This window comes from Hylaeus volcanicus, chromosome 6 (genome assembly GCF_026283585.1).
Source record: "Hylaeus volcanicus isolate JK05 chromosome 6, UHH_iyHylVolc1.0_haploid, whole genome shotgun sequence".
Lineage (NCBI taxonomy): Eukaryota > Metazoa > Arthropoda > Insecta > Hymenoptera > Colletidae > Hylaeus > Hylaeus volcanicus.
This window is the reverse complement of record NC_071981.1, coordinates 19,703,530-19,721,952: the sequence shown is the minus strand read 5'-3', so window position 1 is coordinate 19,721,952 and position 18,423 is coordinate 19,703,530. Positions and strand designations below refer to the sequence as shown.

General features: G+C 39.7%; 2 protein-coding genes across 2 annotated transcripts in view; both read right to left on the bottom strand.

Moving 5' to 3' along the window:
- Window positions 1-123: 123 nt before the first annotated feature.
- The window catches only part of LOC128878088 (hemicentin-1), a 253,712-nt gene continuing 235,412 nt past the window's right edge, over window positions 124-18,423 (bottom strand). The window contains exon 21 of the mRNA XM_054125960.1: window positions 124-2,656. Coding sequence (XP_053981935.1) covers window positions 2,261-2,656 — 396 coding nt within the window. The 3' untranslated portion in view covers window positions 124-2,260. The remainder of the gene's footprint in view (window positions 2,657-18,423) is intronic.
- LOC128878093 (feline leukemia virus subgroup C receptor-related protein 2-like) lies at window positions 7,280-12,206 on the bottom strand. Its single transcript, XM_054125973.1, has 7 exons — window positions 11,392-12,206; window positions 11,004-11,235; window positions 9,824-10,061; window positions 9,026-9,231; window positions 8,780-8,883; window positions 8,446-8,556; window positions 7,280-8,220 (listed from the first exon to the last, which is right to left on the bottom strand). The coding sequence occupies exons 1-7, from the start codon at window positions 11,595-11,597 to the stop codon at window positions 7,908-7,910; spliced, it is 1,410 nt and encodes a 469-aa protein (XP_053981948.1). The 5' UTR covers window positions 11,598-12,206; the 3' UTR covers window positions 7,280-7,907.

Below are 18,423 nucleotides of genomic sequence, written 5' to 3'. Positions count from 1 at the left end.
CCATCCTTAGCTTGTTCCATTCGAGATTTGATAAGAGATATTCTAATTCGTATTTTAAGAAGAGAATTGTGTTGTTGTCAAATACAGATGGGTGTAATGTAGCTCGTAATTACGTATCATGCAATTTTATTTCGTAAATATTTCTCTTGCATAAAGAAATATATTTAACGTTGTTGCATTACGCGTTATATTACACCCTTGTTTCTGCACTCAGCGTTAAAAGGCGCTGTTCCTCGATTATCGATAACATATGAAATATAAATCCATGGGAATAACGACCCTGATATTTTTTAAACGTGTACTCTACGAACCACATTATTTTTGTTGGGTGCGATTTTTTATACTGATTTTGGTTTACAAGCACACGTGTCTTGTACGGATAGACCTGTACAAAAATACAATGACAAGACTAATGTGGTCTATTTGTGGAAGCATTTTTCACCGAATTATAACTACGCTGACATTTACTTTGACCTGCCACTCACGTTAACATGGCATTTAAAATCCAACGCAACTATTTCATTTTATATTCGACACTCGAATGGCTGCCTGGTTCAAAATCGAACTTCGTCAACGGAAAATAAAATGGTGACATCGCTTCACTGTCCGTGCCATACATATCCTTTGTATTCTCAACTTTTCTTGCAACAAATCAAAGGTTACGACTGCTTGACAGGAATTTTATTTTCCGTTGTTGGAATTCACAGAGAATCCTTCTTTGTTTCTCCTAAAATTTTCGTGTATCGCGAATATTTGCAATGGCGCAAGGATTTTATTTTTACATGACTTATAACGTAACTTGGAACGAGACAATATTTCATGTTAAGCTCTCTACTTTGTTACTCGCATCGAGAAGATATTCCCATGTTTTACATCTCGAAGTTTTCATTTCTATTACATATTTGTTCGTAAGGAATGTCTGAGGCATTTGTTCATTCTGTTTATTTAAAAATTTGTGACTAGTTATTTAGCAAGAATCAATGTAATCTGATTTTCTCTAATAATAATTTGTAGGCTCGTTTTATTAGCGTTAACGCGAGAAAAAGAAATTACTATTTCCAGAACATTGTATATAAAATATGTAGTTTAGCGTCAAGTTATGAAAGACTAAGCGAAATAAAGAAGCAACAATGTTACGAGAATTGTGTCAATAAATAAATCGATCCTTTATAGAGTATCGTTTCTTACTATTTAGTATGTACGTTTACATACCATGCAAAACTTTACGTTTACGTTTCATTGCGTTTACAGAATCATTTCCGCTACACGTAACTCGCGGTTTGCATATTTTATTTAAATTAAATGTGCGTAACAATGTGAGAATTACTCCACGCACCAAAATATGCAAAATATATTGTAATATTACAATATAATTGATGTAATCTGCAATTATAAAGTTAACCCTACACGTGTCATTGTTCCGCGTGATTAATTATTAGTCGGAAATTACGGAGTAGAATACGAGGCACTGTCGATTAATTCAAATAAACTTATGTATCCACACAGTTCCTTAAAGCAAAATAGACATTCTCAATTCGTCGAGAGAAACTATTTTCTAAATGTAATGTGCAGTTGCTTATTAATCACAGGAAATAATAACAAGTCTACATAACAATGAAAATTTCTTTAAATTTTACAGATGGAAGGGAAATTTTCAGCGTAATTGTAGATCAATTTGCGTCAGAAGCTTTCCGTAGAAGCGTTTAACGACTCTGATTCTCTGTTTCCGAGGCATCGTTGCGGTTTTTATTGCTCACCGCAGCGGTTGCCGGTGAAGCAGCACATATCCGAAAACGGATGGTTATGTTTAGAGGGTCATTATCTAAATTCGAAGTTAATTGCTTAAATTTGTGTAAAGCTGCAAGCATCAAGTGGAGTGAGACTTCGTTTCAACCACGGTACAATCGGGTTTAATCCCTTTTATTGTACACTAGAAATCGTTAATTCTTGTTTTCGTTCAATTCGCCTTGTTGATTGTTAACAATGTAACGCGTGAGAAGGTTTCAATCGAATATATTCTTCAAACAAAATTACATCTTTATACTTCAAAAACAAGATTTTATATACATCGAGCCAGTGGATTCTTGATCCTTGGCAACCTATAATCTCGATCTCTTTTAATCAGGAACGATTTCACCGTCTCCGGTAAGCAAAACTATAAATTCATTCGAACAGCCCCGATGGCAATGGTGTTTTATTTTACATACAGTCATCGGTCATTCGCGTGGTACAGGACGATTGTCGAGGGTTCGGCGAGTCGTCATTTGACCAAAATCTGGCCAGGCAAGAACGGGAAAGTGTTGTATATGTAAACGGGTCGATTAAAGGCGAAGGAGTTCGCGATGGCCAGTGCTGGGTTGTTATCGAAATCTTCCTCGGGAGTGCTCGATGGTGTGGGCGTCGTGGGCTCTCTGGTTCGCGGGGTCGTTGTGGTTTTCATCGTCGTCGTTGTCCTTGGAGGTTGGGTGGTGGTGAAAATTGGGGGTTGGCTTGTCGAGTCTGGAGGTCCATAGGCTGATAATCCAGGGGGTCCGTAATACGCATGCAATCGATTGTTGGTGGGATTAAAGCGTTGACCATTAGGACGCCATCCCCTTGGTTTATATGGCGATAAATCTGACGTTGCCAGTCCAATACAGAGGAGCGCGAGGGCCAACTGGAAAATGGAAAAGCAATTAACGGCTTAGCTGTCACGCACCGTTGATGGTGTTCTTCTCGAAACACGGCCGAACTAAGAGTTACCGGAAACGGTTGTGCCCCCTGAATTATATCCGATTTTTGTTTACAACAAACGATTAGAAGCTGACACACTGAATTTACAAAGCCCCGTCGAAATTTGGAACTGCTGCTTTCAGAAAATTCATAAACGTTCCACGCCTCTGATTTGTTGTTAAACAAGGGAATAAAATACGTAGTTCGAGCGAAGAAGTTTGCCAAAATGGTTACCGTTTCCTTCATTCTTGCAGATCAACACCGTTAACACCGCGCCGAAAATTTGTACTGGCCTTTGCTCGTGTCTTTCATCCGTCTTTATATGCGAACGCACGTTTATGAAATGGCGTCCAGCCATCGTGAATACGAAACGATTTCGTTTCGTTGGTTACTGCTTACCGTTTCGTAACTACTATAGACCTATATTACGTGTCCAGAATGGTCATCGATCGGTCACGAAAAATCGCGATGGCCACAAATTCTGCTCGACGGTTCTCAGTATTCCTTTAACGTTACCCCGTCTGCTTGTACTGTCGCGAGATTGGCTACGTTGTACCGATGGAAATGAGAGTCCAGACATTCACGCTCACGCTACTTTTAATTATAGGCGAGCTTGCAATTACAGTGCAAGCGATTTCGCCCGATAGGGATAAACGCATTGAAGCTAATTCGCGCAGTTACAATGGAAGCGAAATGGTCGCGCGATGTAACCGGAAGTCGTTTAATATATAATTATACACAGGTACTCTCAGAGATACGATTTATTTTATTACGAAGACAAAAGTAAGAAAGGTCGTTTCCCCAGGTTTTTAAGTGTATATGCATGTCGACGCTCGAATCACTTTCCGATGAATGAAATTCCTCAGTGATATCTATACTGCAGATAGATGACGGAAATTTGTTACGTGTTACTGCCATTGAATACAACATCGCATTTAATCGTTCGTTGGCCGCTGAAACAAAACGCCAGCCGTGCGATGTCGTATAACGTCGCGTGACATCGCAGATCGCTTGCACCGTAACCGCTACTTATTTCGAACTCTTTCGAAAAACTTTCAATTTACGTGCAATTAAAAATAGTACGAATGACGTTGCGTTCAGATTCGTTGAATATATCGCTAAACAAAACACGCAGGTTTCTTCCACCGAGGTAGTACATTTGAGAAACAAGAACGAAATTTAATTAGTTTTATTTAAACTTACGAAGTTTCCCTACAGTTCCCCTTTTCGTGTGAACTCAGCTGTTTCGGTACCTATTGACGATCTTTTAATACCGATCTTTTTCACAAAAATTCATGAGGATTTTCATGGGGCAACCGCATTTTTATCGCAACGGATCCACGGAGAGGCGCCTGAACGTTGTCAGTGCCTAAACGGGCCCCAAAGATATTCCCGTCGCTACAATCGCGAAGTTTCGACGTTGATAAATTTTCAGAAGGCAGCGTTCTTTGGCCATCAATTGCCAGCGAATTGGCTGGGGGGACGTATAAGTTACAAACAACGGGTTCACTGGAAATTTCACCGCGGGGCACAAAGTACCATCATCCCGACGATGGGTAATTTCCTTCCCGTCTATGACGGTCTGAAGAACCCACGGGGCGAAAGCACCCGTTGTATTGTAGTACATAAATTTGTCACGGCTTACGTCAGCCGTGGAACGTGTCGCGTATACGTGATGCGTTATGAATTCGCAAGATCGGCACACGTCTGCGCTCTTACGCGTACGAATTCGATACGCCGCGGTCCAAAAACGTGGCATGCAAGCTAATTACCGGATTGACAGTGAAGCTCGGCCGACTCCGATCTGGATTCTGTCTGCGGATCGTTTAGATGTTGCCGGCTCCCTGACGCCCGCGGTGAATCCTGCACAACATCGACAGATTGGGTCAACTTTCTGGTGAATCATACGTCTGGACGTCTACCGTCTCGATCGGTCGTGTGATCGGGTTAGGCACCTCCTTGTCATTTCTTTTGTCTCTGTCTCAGACAAGAAGATGTTCCCGACCCTGCTGGTGGCTAAATTTTAAACTAATCTGTGAATTTCGTTACGTAAACATCGCGAAACAAGCGACGGTTATTTGTACAAAATTCCCCCTGATTTATCTTCGTCTACGAGCCAACGCTCGAATGAATTAAATAGAATTTATCGATTCTTCCTACCCATGGGGTCCACTCGAGTCCATTTGTGGTGGCCCTGTCGTCTCCGCTTTTCATTCTCACCCGTTATCGATAATCCATAAGTCTCTTTGTGATAATCGCAATCTCGACAGGTACGGGAGCCCAGCCTCGCGTCCCAACCGAACGTATTTGTGCTGTCAATAGATCAATATCTTTTTCAACGGATGTGTTTGACATCGGCTGCAGCCTGCTAAGAAGTAGCCTGGGACGTTCTGAAAGAGATTTACTCGCTCCCATCCTGTACAAAGGCGAACGAGCAGGAAATAACAGCGTTTAATTTTCATCCACCTGTCGTTCGGTTTGTCCCTGTTCGATTCTCAGGTCGGTGACAACCCGACGGACAGCCCTGTGTCTGTGCAATTAACGCGCGGACAGCTGGCGTACGCAATCCTATGGCAGCGAAGTTGGAGACAAATTACCGTCGATTAATATTGAAGACCAAATTTTGTCATTTCAAAGAAAGAAATTAATTTTTTCTATGTCTATTGGAGAAATTTGTTTAAATTCAATGGTAGGTTTGATGTTTCCAAGTGTATGTTTGCGTAAATATGTTGATATATATATATAAATATATACATCTATAAGTTTGTTCATATACATATTTATAGTGTACAATTCATTTGGTAATATCAAAATTATAATTTAATTTAGTCAAACTTTTTCAATAGACATAGAGGGTACGAATATTTATGGGATTGACTGTACATATATATATGTATATATCTTTGCAATATTAAGCATTAATTCTGACAATAGTTCTCAGAAAATTTGCACGTACACGTTAACGATGCAGGTGGTTCGACGAACATTTCAAGCCCTTCAAATGTGTCAGGAAATATTTCGTGCATCTTACGTTTATCGAGACATCTGCATATCCGTGAAAACGATACCATACCCTTATTTGTGTATTCCTCTGAGTAATCAGGAAACAGGAACAAAGCTCGGTATCGTTTCGAAAATGGAGGCACTTCCGGCCGTCGCGCGATTACGATTGTACCATTGGCGCGGAATATAGCGCAGCCCCTTTTTTTTCACGGTTTCGATAATTCTTCGGCCGCGGGCTACGGTAAAAATAGATGAAGGGTGAATAATGTCTCGTCTGAGCGTCCAGATGGAATCCACGTAACGTTCTGCATCCGACAGATACGAGTGCTGGGTTGATCGAAAGCGTAAAATACAGGGTGTCCAGCGAGATCTAGTACTACCAGACGAACGATGGTTCCCCGCGAAGGAATAATCGAATATGCGGAATGAAATTTTACCACCCCGTGGCTGTGGCCATCGAGGAAATCGCTTTTGAAAATTCCTCACGTACGCGTGCACGTGACCGAGCGTTAACTTCACGCAACGATCCTGTACCACTTATGCTCGCTCTTAAGCTTAAACGCATCGACATGATTGGTTTAAACGTGAACAATTGAACTGTGAAGCTGCACGGGATAATTCAGTAATTTTTCAATTGCGCTTGTTACGAAGAAGGCAAAATATACAGATCGAAAAGTAAGATTGAAATGTAATTAGTTGGATCGCAGAAGAGACGATCTCAGGTTATTCAACGCGAGATATTTTTACCTGTTGCCGAAGATTTGATATATCGCTCGACAGACGTTGATAGTTCGCGTCGATGATTAGATAGTAGAGGCCACGAAACGCAGACTTTGATCTCGTGCAACGTTTACAAACACGAGACCCGATCAGAACCATTACAAATCCCAGCCGAGTGCTGGAATACTTACCTGGCTGATTTCCGATTTTCGTATTGCTATTCTTGGAAGAAAATTGTCTTCTACGTTTCGGATTTATTCGTTATCAGCTGACCGTATCGCGAATCGTAGGACACCCTGTACGACGGACCGCATTGGGTACTTTTGTTCTATGATCGAGTATATCAAGCATTCTGGTCGAGTAACAAGTGGTGCACACGTCATGTCACGTGTCAGACGCAGCGCGCACTACACTCTCGGTCCTGTGCCTTTTACCAAAAACAAGGACGAGTATTCCTTGTCGATAAAAGTCCACCTTTCCCCCTCCCCCCGGCCTGTTTCTCAAACTCATTGCTTTGTTCCTCACATATCGACGAACGTGCTGCGCCCAACTTTTCAAACGAAACTTTTTTCTTGGTAAACGGAGCCTCCTCTCGGAGAAGATGAAAGTTTCCCAGATACGTCGTCGAAATACTGAACGGAATCGTAAGAAAAAATTTGCTGATATTGTTGAAATATCATAGCTATAATATCGTTAAAAGTAAATATTCCTTGTCATCGTAATAAATCAATTCGAAGATAAAATTCGAGGCCAGAGCACATTTTAAATGTATCATATAATATTTAGGCTCATCTCGGTGTTAAACGTGTAATTTCGATTGTATAAAAACTTTCTGATATATATTAAAACCATACTCGTTTGGCTGCATTCGTTTCGAGTTAAGAAACAATATTCTTGGAGTATTTTGGTAATAACGGTACTATTTAATTATCAGTCATTTCATGCTGAATCGATCACTCTTTTGAATTTACGGGCTTGGAACCAGCCTTCGCGCGATTGTTCGATGGTATTTTGAAAAATCATTTTAAATTGTGTGTTCGGCTTTATCGACGGTCGTTTATTATTTTTGGACACAATGCAAGTGTCATATCGCGAAGATTAAATTTCATTTTTTCACGTGGAGAATTTTCCCGTTACATTTGACAAAACAATTTGAACAGGTTGTCGTAATTTTTTATATTTTTGATTGCCAGTTTGGCGTGTTGGATGGGAAGTATTGGGAATTAACCAAAAAGTCGATTTGATTTATAAACGGAGATTTTGAATAATAATTTATGTCCTCTTTTTCCTTCCCTGCTCGCATATTCCGCTTACAGTTGTCGACACGTTTAAATATAGGCAGACCAGCGCTTTCGTACGTAAAAATGTGTAAAATGCTATACGTTTAAAATATCACAATAGTTAAGTATTTTATACAACGTCAGCTATGGAATCCGCAATGTTTGGCACAAGTACACTCGATCGGCGTGCAGTTAATTAGCTCCGCTCTTCTTGTCACTCTGATTTACTACCTTGTACTCGGCACCCTTTTTGGCATCCTGACGTCTTTGCACGTCTTTCGTCATCACGGTCATGATCAAACCAACGAGTAGCACCACGCATAGTCCTATGTGAACCGGTATGTCCCCGTGTGTTTCCAATAATTTGCCAAATATCAAAACTAAGACGATGCCGTAAACGTTATTAGTCACGTTCAGTATACCCGCCGCGAGTCCTTCCGACTCTGGATACGTGTACTCCGCGCATATTTCATAGCCTAACGCTACATAGCCCGCCATGAAGTACCTACGGAAAAGAATTTTACTTTAGACACGAGAAGAATTCATTCTGATTCGGAGGAAAGCGTCGAGCGACAGCGAATGTCGAAAAATGACAGACAACGCGAACAGAGTGAGTGATTTTACGTCGGATGGCGTTCGCACTCGAAACTACCGCTATATAACTTAACGTTTATATAAGAACGAATCGAGTTCCACGTATATAGTGTTTTATACGTATTTTATACAGTACCCAAGGAAAATGGCCGACAGGTACACCATCCATTTCATTTCGAGGCAAGTGAACACGGCGAAGAAAATCTGGCCAAGCAGCGAGAGGAAGTAGACGATCACCGTCGTTTCTCTAGAATTATGCACGTCCAAGTTTGTTATGAAAGTTTGTTATGAAAAATTAGCGATACGGAAACGAAGTCATTAAAAAGATGAATAAATAACGAAAACCATGGGAACTTCGATGATATATGTGCCGTTTTAAGTGGCACTTGACATTTTCACAGTATCATCTATTATTACGCGACTCTACTGGAATATTTGAGAACGAATCAACTTAGTTAATATAATCTTACTTGTATTTGTGCGTTTTATCGAGAATAATTCCAAAACTGACAGAACCTAACAAGCCCATGATGATCATGGCCAGACCGATTCTACCAGCGTCTTCTTCGCCATTCTGTAAAAATCATGTTCCCCAATTAGATCTCTATTTTTATTCGATCGATATTCCACACGTTTCTCTATAATTAAATTACGTTCTCCAGAGTTTCAAAGTATTTCGAAGAATTTGAAGAGGACCTCGTGCCTCTTGGGCTCACCTCGAAATGCGCCAGATATATTTGGTTCAATAACGTCGCCACGGCGTTCAGTACACCGACGTTCAAGCCGTAAGTGTTGCAAAGCGATAAATAATATTTGTTCTTGAACAGTCTTTTCATCGGTTCGATGAAGCTCTCCTCCTTCTGGTTAATTTTCTGTAGAGCTCGCGTGGTGCTTGGTGGCAACTTCGGATCGTCTTCGAACACTGTGCAAATCGACAGTATTAACGCTAAACAGCTCGTTGCTTGACTGTGCGATAGATACAAAAATAGAAAATTTTTGGTCGATCGCAGAAGACTTGTCACGTCATTTGAAGTGCTTTATTGTTGTTGACAGGTTGTCACATTTAGCTGAATTGATTTTTCTCGAAATACATTTCAGACAACGGCAATACGAACGGAACCTGGTAGTCTAGTTATCTGTTTTTTGAGCCACCGAGTTTCGTTAGTATTTTAGACAGTTTCGTTTTTGTGCAGTACGGTGAATATTCTTGATGTGATATCACAGTAAAAAGAGATGAATTCGACGTAGACAAGTCGAAATTTAATCGCGCAAATGAAGTCCCGGTGATGGTCTGTTACGAGGTCCAGAGTTTATAACGAGGATCGCAAGTAGCTGTCGTTTCGCCAGAACAAAAATATCAAACATCGTATTTCAATCAAGACCGGATTGGTCAAAAGTTCTTTGAACTTTTTCTGGAATAATCGACGTTTCGTAAAAGTCGCGTCAAGTCTTTTGCTATTGTAAATCAAGTTGGAACAAAAAAAAAATGATTTTGTTTCCCAAGGAAAACTTACGTAGTATAATTAGCAAAAATGCAATGGAGATGATGATAGCTACGCCCCAGAAGAGGTGCGCCAAGTTATCGGAAATATCGTCAAGATTCTCGTGGTTTTTGACGATCATCGGCGTGCACAAGAAACTTAACGCTATCCCTAACTGATTGCCGAAAAGGCTTAAAGACGTGGCGGTGGAGACTTCGTTGGAGTGGAACCATTGCGCCGCGAGTCGTCCAGGCAGAATTAGAACTAGAGACTGGCACAGAATAGATTCATTGTAAATAAAACGTACATGAGAGAAAACAAATGCGAGACCACGTGAATAATTTAAGCTGAATGCTAATTTTGTAATCAGAAGCCGTACAGATTTTGTTAAGCTTGAAATGCAGTCGGTAAACGTGCACGTATAAATCTTTCTGAGAGATGCTATATTTATTTCGGATACACAACGTTCGACTAGACTTGTAATACCGCCTCGCATTGGGATTAATTTACGACACCTTTTCGTGAACTCGTTTTCGCCGTATTTGCGAATTTACTCGAATTTTTGTTATTAACACACCGCGCTAATGTCAATATTTGGACGTGCAAAAGATAACAATAATATTTCTTGTTGCGCTCTGTATGTATTCAATGGAGCGATCGACATAAACGTTTTTGTCGATATTTTTTTGTATACACGAATTGCAAACGTGAAGGTAACTGTTTTTTTTTTTAACGCAGTACGTCGCATCAGGTGTCGGGCTAATTTATCGTACCAACGGTCTGACACAAATGGCACGATACTACTGGAGATTTTCTGGAATCATATTTAAGAATCGAATCGAAAGGTAGGATATCGATTTTGATATCCTGCAGAATAGGAAGATGCATCACACAGAATATAAGTTACGTTATCGCTTATCGTTCATAGAAAATAATTATATTAACCCATTGAGTGTCAGAGGAAATTTGCGTACATAACCGAGAAATGACAGACAATTTTAAGCAAAGAATATAAAGAAAATATTTTCACAAAAACTTGAACTTGAATTTTGTTTGTAAATAAACATAAGTTAATGTCTGTTAAAACGAATCTTTTCAGTTACTTTTTCTTTATTAATTATTATTAATTCACAGCACTTACTGCTTCGAACAGCGATATATCACTCCTTGGCACTCAAAGGGTCAATGTAGAATGAATGTAGCATTATCTAACCTGTATAATAGCGACCAGAGACTGTCCGATGAAGGTAACGTAAAATCTATCTGGACTGACGGATAGAACTTTTATCCACGAACCAAGGCAACCAATGCCGCAACCAATAATGTTACTCCACCTGAGTCCCCAGCGATCTATTACGTACGTCGCAGGAATTGCGAATATTACGTAGTAACCCATAAATGCCATCGACGTCATGTCGACAGCTAACGAGGAGACGTTATAGTACCTAAACAATACGTTCAGACTGAGAAACTGCGATTCCCCAATCTCGTAAACATCGTGTTAAAATATGCAAACATCGAACGAACTCCTACGTTCGGTACTTTTCATCGGAAAATTAATTTATCCAAAAAATCAGTTCGCGAAAATAAACAGCCAATACCTGGATACTATGTTGGTGATTATAGAGTATTGTATCCATTGAAAGGCGGTCGTTGCCGTATACAAAATGAACAAGCCCAGCATCAGCCATCTCCTTTTGTACACTTTAATATCCAACGCGTCGCGATCATCCTTTTGCTTGCCGTTTACTATCGTCGCAGGATAACTCGTGCACATTACTTCCTTCAGATCTCTGTCCTCCGTCATTTTCTAGTCTCGAGATGTCCACCTCAACTTGCAATTATCGCTCCGGCGGAGAAGGGAACGCTCGCGGAAAATTTTAATCAAATTTTAAACACGTGGACAATTCTTCCTTAATTATTCCGCCTTTGTTCGTCTTGTCCTTTGGATGCAAAGTTTGGTAAAACTTCGACTCGTTGCTGTTCGAAGAAAAGACGATGCTCTTTTGATCTTCATTCGACGTATTTAGCGATTGATTTCGTTTGCGAATGAATATTATATCGTCGCTAGCAAGGCGAAGTTTTGATTATTTTCTTTGCTTCGATCGATTTACCATAATTTTCCACTCAAAATTCAAATTTTTCTCTTTATCTTCTAATTGTTAGTTTTTCTTCATCTCACGTGGAAAGTAACTAGCTTTTATTTTATAATGTTTGTTTTAATTTTTATCGAACTAATAACGAGTTTGAAGTTCGTTTCGCGTAATTGTTTATCTAGATGAAAATTTTGCTTGTCTTCAAGGTCCGTTCGATCGACGATCACTCCTCCTCGATCGATGAAACGAGTCAACGTAAGTTCTAACTGACGGTCTCGCGCGTGCTAGGCTCCACCTCGACTTTGTAGGAACTGCGTCTTCCACGATGCTATTTCTTTTTGTTTTATCTGTATTCGTGATTAAATAAGATCGTCTTATTTGCGCCAAGCATTTACGCTCGGTTACCATCGGTATTATACACTTGCTCTTATCGGTAGATTTATCGCGTCCCGAGGCATGAGACGCCATCGAAGGTAATTGATCCTTTCGTTTCTTGTTTTTCCGTTTCGATCGACTGTCAACTATCGATATGTTGATGTTTGCAAAGTAACGAGGAATCCCCGATTTCCTTTCCGTCACGAATCGCTTTTAAATTATTCTTTAAAATATTCAATGAGTTTGGAGTATACCTTGTTCAAGAGTGAGGTTCCAAATACACATGCGAGAAATCGATATTTGGGGGTCAGTCAGAATTCTGTACCTCTCCGCTTTACATTCTGACTCTTAGGTTCACTTTTGAGATTGTTTTCTACTATTCATGTATCACTGTAACGTCCATTGGTCATGTAAAATGTGAAAACTGAGTTACTAGAATATCATCTCGATTATCAGGCAAAATAAACGTATGGAGTCTGGCCTTTCTCTTGTTAGTTTTACTTTTATTAGTATACCTTATAAATATAGAGTAAGCAAAGAGAAAAATACTTTGTTTAATAACGTCATAAATGACAATCTCGGGAGGAGAATCTACTTCCATGAAAACGTTGATTAAAATATTTTCTTTTTATGGCTCTCTTAAATTTTACTTTTGTTTCGGGCCCTGTGAAGTCGTAACGCGCAATTGTCTTTCAGGTAGCTTAGCCTAGAGGTAAACAATTAGCCAACGCGTGCATACTAATCTCGCTGCGTCTCGTGACACGAGGCTGTTGTTATGAGAAAGTCACTGGCGCCAAGTTGCAGACTTGGAAGTGCGTCTATGTAGCAATCTCTGATCACTGGGAAGTACAGGGTGCTTAAGGAAAATGATAACACTTATATGACAAAATCGCAATCTCAAATCGCAATCTTGAAAACAGGCATTAATTTGGTTTAAACGTTTCCATTCTTAGATCTGAGACATCTTCGGCACTTGACAAATGTCACGATTACATTTATCTTTTCCTAAACTTATTCTTGCTGAAATTTTCGATACTGTATGCTTGAAATTGATCCTTTCATCGAATATAAGGTTGCGTTAAAAATTAAATTCTTTAATTAAAAAGTGTCCATTAGTTGTGCCACGATTGCCAGTTAATCTTATGTAAGCAAACGACTATAGAGAGATCTCTGATACGTTATCGAACATTGATTGAGAATTTTATCATCGAAAGATGTATTACGTCTCGTTTTGTGTTTTACAAGTTATCTTGAGTCTTCGACGACCATGAACTTCATTCACGAGGACTGAAAACCAGGTACGATCAGCGATATCATCGAATTTGTGGTCGAACGTCTCGAAAAGTGTATTAGAAACGTCCGACGTCGATATCTCTTGTAAAATAAAAGTGAAGAAATGATCGTACAATGAATATAACAGAAGTTTATTAGATATTACACTTTAACAATGAAGACAATGCAAATCTGAGGCTCCTTGAGTTACATAAGTTTATAAATCTATTACAAAATTAAACATCTCCGACACAATTCACTCCATAAACTCCGCGACATTCTCGAATGCGTTTAACTTTAAAGTTAACAGTAAAAAACGTCGGGAAATGTACGACTGACTGAAGAACGGTGTACACGAAACGTTTTTTTTTTTCTTCATTGTAAAAATATGTGACATCCGCGTATGGCGCGATACCAAAATTTCGTCCCCACGAGCGAATAGAGCCTTCTCGGAAAATCATAATCACGAATCAACAAGGATGTAGTTCTCGTCTGACTTTATAATCATCAATTCTACGCACGTTTATTGACGACATGTCACGCTAAGAAGCCTGTCATTCGGGATTAGATCAATTGTTTGACAAATGAGTTAATTCAACATTAGAGACTCCATTCTTTCACTTTCCATTCTAACTCCTTCGGATCTGGCGTACATTGCCTTTTATCGTAAATATTTCTATCGTAAATTATTCTCTCGTAATATTAAACGTTACGTATCCACGAATGTATGCATCGATAGCGAAAATAGTTAACGAACAATGTCCTCTCAAGCAGTTTAATAAAAAGACTTTTCGACCATCACCGTTTACGGTCCTTTTCGGTGCTTCAAGATTGTTTTACTATACTACAGTTAATAATTCTGAATATAATAAATACGTTGAACTTTGATGAACAATTAAAACACCAAAGAGGACTATAAAAAATAAAGGGAAAAAAGTTCAGGTCCGAAGGGGTTAAGAAATGATTGGTAATCCCTTTGGAAGTCACGAAGTGTTTCATCTTGTATTTTACAAAAGAACTGTACACTGTTAACTTTGAACATCGTGTCTGGTCTCCTTCATCGACCACCAAAATATAATACAATTAATTAAAAAACGGTTTAGTACGATATTTTGGTAGTTTACCACACCGCGTACGCGGATACTTCACCTTACACGCAATGTCGCTCGTTTCGTTAGCGAGAATTATTTATTTTATACACATACCGAGTCTCAGTTTAATCTTCAAATCATCTGTCCTCGAAACAAGCCCCCGAAAATATATTACAAACGACGGATCGCTATCGTTACGAAGTCGAAAGAACAAGTTCGTACGGATTAATATTAAGGTGTCTCCTTTAATATATCTATACACATAGTCTAACGATTACTCGGGTCGTATTGTATACAATCTTTTTTTTTTCTTTATTGTTTAAATAGTACTATGTAACGCTTTGGGACCGTAATTCGATACAATCGATATTTAACGTGTTAATGTATGTATACAGTACGTATTACAAACTATTCAATTCACCGAGCAACAGTTCACAGGGTAACACTCCGAATGTATGTAGAAACACGTGGAAAATCGTTATTATTTCTTTTTATACACTCGTGTTTGCGTTCAACACGCGAAAATACGCACGACATACACCGCGGTCGGTTATCATACGCTGGCACACTCAGCGATATTCGATTCGATTTATCTTCTTGTCCCAGGGTTGAAACGTTTCGTGGAACTGAAAGAATCGATTAAACTTGCGGGTGAATCGCACGGTTGGAAAGACTTTCAATGAAACTGTAACGATAATCGAAGACGTAACACGTGTTTCACGCGTTGAAATTTGCTAACAAGTGTTCGGACATTGGTAAAAATTTCTGTTTATTTGTTGGCTGAGCGAAAGACTTCCAATGATTCGAAGAATAACGAGAGGAGCATAGAACGAGATACGGCAACGCGTGTCACATTGTCGATCGAATTTTGAACAACAATTGAAATGCTGTAGCAAAGAGCTTGGTCGAGACTGACTAAATTGTCGTTTCATATTTATCGTCTCGGCAAGTTTAACCCTCGATACGTTTCGATAATATTATTTGGCACGGTTCGACGTGTGCGTGGAAACTACGATGGAACTCTCTCGCGACTCTGGTACGATAACTTTGTACAACGGACGTGCATCAACACTTGGTAATGTGCTTACGGCCTTCAACAACGATAACAATATATTTCGCCATTTTCATTACAGATACGATATCTCAACATTTTCAGAGGATTCACGAGTTCCCAGAGAGTCAGCGTTCGTTAACTCGTCGCACTCCTATGTCGAGTGTGACACGACATCAGTTTTTATTTCAGGAGCTCTTTTGTCCAGTCCCACCCGACATTCTTTCGTGTCCAAATCAATAGGAAGGAAATTGTTTCGAGAGACATCATACATTTGAAAACTACAAAATACAACAAAAGTGAAAATAAAACCGGCATTCAAGTGAATTTGTTTCTTCTTTTATTTATTTAAATTGGCTTCCTTTTTAGTTGGGAGCTGCTGATAACGAAACTGAAATATAATTCGGAGTGCAGAGGGTTAAAATAATAGAAATTGCAATTAAAGAGCGTGCTGTTGTTTCACGCTGTAAAGTTCGAGTCGATGTCTGACGAAAGGAGGTTCGATAATTGAGCCATTTATCGTAGTTGAGATATTTTCCTGGCGCGCTATGACGAGTCAACTTTCGCCTGTCTAGACGAAACGCGTTTAATTGGATTTGGTAAATCGCGAAGCAACAGCGAGTAATTCTTCAAAGAGTTGGGAAATTTCTCGACAAGGAATTTTTTTCTCTTTTTCTTCTATACAGCACGAGCGGACAGTTGTACAACGTTCAACGTTAACGACATTCGCTTCTCTCGGGGAAGGTACCACTTTAAAATCGACTGCGAGAACAAATAACTCTCTTCATCTAATCAACGATGCTGGAAGTTTCCTTCCAGAAGAATCTCTCGCCTCGAATCCTTAATATTTATGCAGCGTTCGTTCGCTAAGATATACCAAACGCGCAAGTAAAAACGCGTTAATGTCCAATAATTTTCTTATTCGTGACGATTCAATTTTTGAGGTTCCAATTTATTATTTCATATCAACGGGAAACTTTGGGACCATTTTCTGGCCTTGCGAGAACATCGATAGATCGTTCATTTTGATTTGTATGACAATAAATCAGAATTACCCCTCGAATATTCCGATAATAATTTATTTTCATTTCAGCAGTCGGAGATGTATATACAAGCGAAAAACGAGCAATATTAATGACACCATTGGTACCGCGATTAATGCATTGTGAATCGAAAAATCGAACAAATTTAAGCAATGAAAAGTTCTCCAGATTTTTCAAGGTAGCCCCGATTTGGAAGACACGGCTGTAGAAATAAAAAATTGACGCTAATATTGAATAAACGAAACGTTGGTTTCACGCAACGAAGTCTGAGCGATCCGCAAGAAGAGCTCGAAGAATCCTATTTCTCTTCGAAATCCAGCGAACCTTTGGCGACTTGGCTCCTTGGAAAAGGTACTTTTTTACGGTACTTGGCATCGATTCGCTGTTGAACCGCCGAATCTTTGACTGTCTGGCTCTTTCCGCTTTAGTGTCACACGTTACCGCAAACGACCCTATGTGGCAGCTTGGAACAACATTGTTACACGAACGTTACGAGTGAATCGTCAGTATTGGACAGAGATGGGTAAAATAAGTGTTTCGTTAAATATTTCGAACAAGGGACATTGATCACCGTTCTATGAAACGAATTTACAAAATGAAATTATATTTGCGTGTTTATCCGTCATCTATTATTCGAATCAAATTTTGCCCATCTCTGGCGTCGGAAGTCGCGGAACGCGTTACTTTTATTTCTCCTATTAAAACAACGACGTTAGAATTCGTCGCTCTCTGCGAACGTTTTCTCGCGTTCTTTCGTATAATGTACAAACTTACAAATGGATTCAGGAGAAAATTTGTTTTACAAAAAGGGCATGGGTGAGAGGAGGTGGGGCATTATGCTAATTAGTCGGACCTCTTGACAATTACCTGTACACGATGATAGAAACACGCACGAGAGCTCGACAGTAGCTGCGATATGTATCATCTTCGGGTTAACATGTAACAAGATACTATATATAACGTTTATCGATCATCGCCCCCACGAGCCGCTTTAATTAGGCAATTTGATCCCAGAACACATGGCAATAGTTTATAAACGTACAATTAGTTTATAATTTTATATGAATTTATGTATAAATTTACAGACGCACCGTGGCTTGTGGAACCCACGACTCCAAAAATGGTTTTTACCAACTATCTAGCTTCCGCCCTTCGTGCCACGAATATCGACGTGAAATCGATCGCACGGACCCTTATCGGTTAGAGTATTAATTCGAAAGAAACTTGCAGAAAGGAGGTCGGACGCAAAGGACTTCTCCTTTACGTCTACGGTTGTAAAATTGCGGCGAAAGATTCGCAGCATCGATAAAATGTCGTCGCGTCCAGAGCAGTCGAGAAACGATTGTAACATCGAGACTATTCTTTTGAGCAGTGTTATTCCGCCGATGCATGTTTGTCCTTCGAAGACATAGGCTCGGTATCCGAATTTCATACAGATTATACAGCAAATTCAATTTCTGACTCGAGGGCATTTCTCGGAGCGGGCGCCGCGAAGTCATGTTTCTCTTATCACGTTGAGCGCGCGAAAGCAAACAGACGCCGCTGTATGTCGACTTTCCGGCCATAAAAATTCTGAAACCTTGTTCAATAATCGACGGGAACGCGTGCCAAATTTCGGGATGATCCCGCTTACACTTTCCCTTTAAAAAATTCACAAATACGATGGATTGCTCGGAACGCCAAAGCAACAAGACCCTTGGACTCA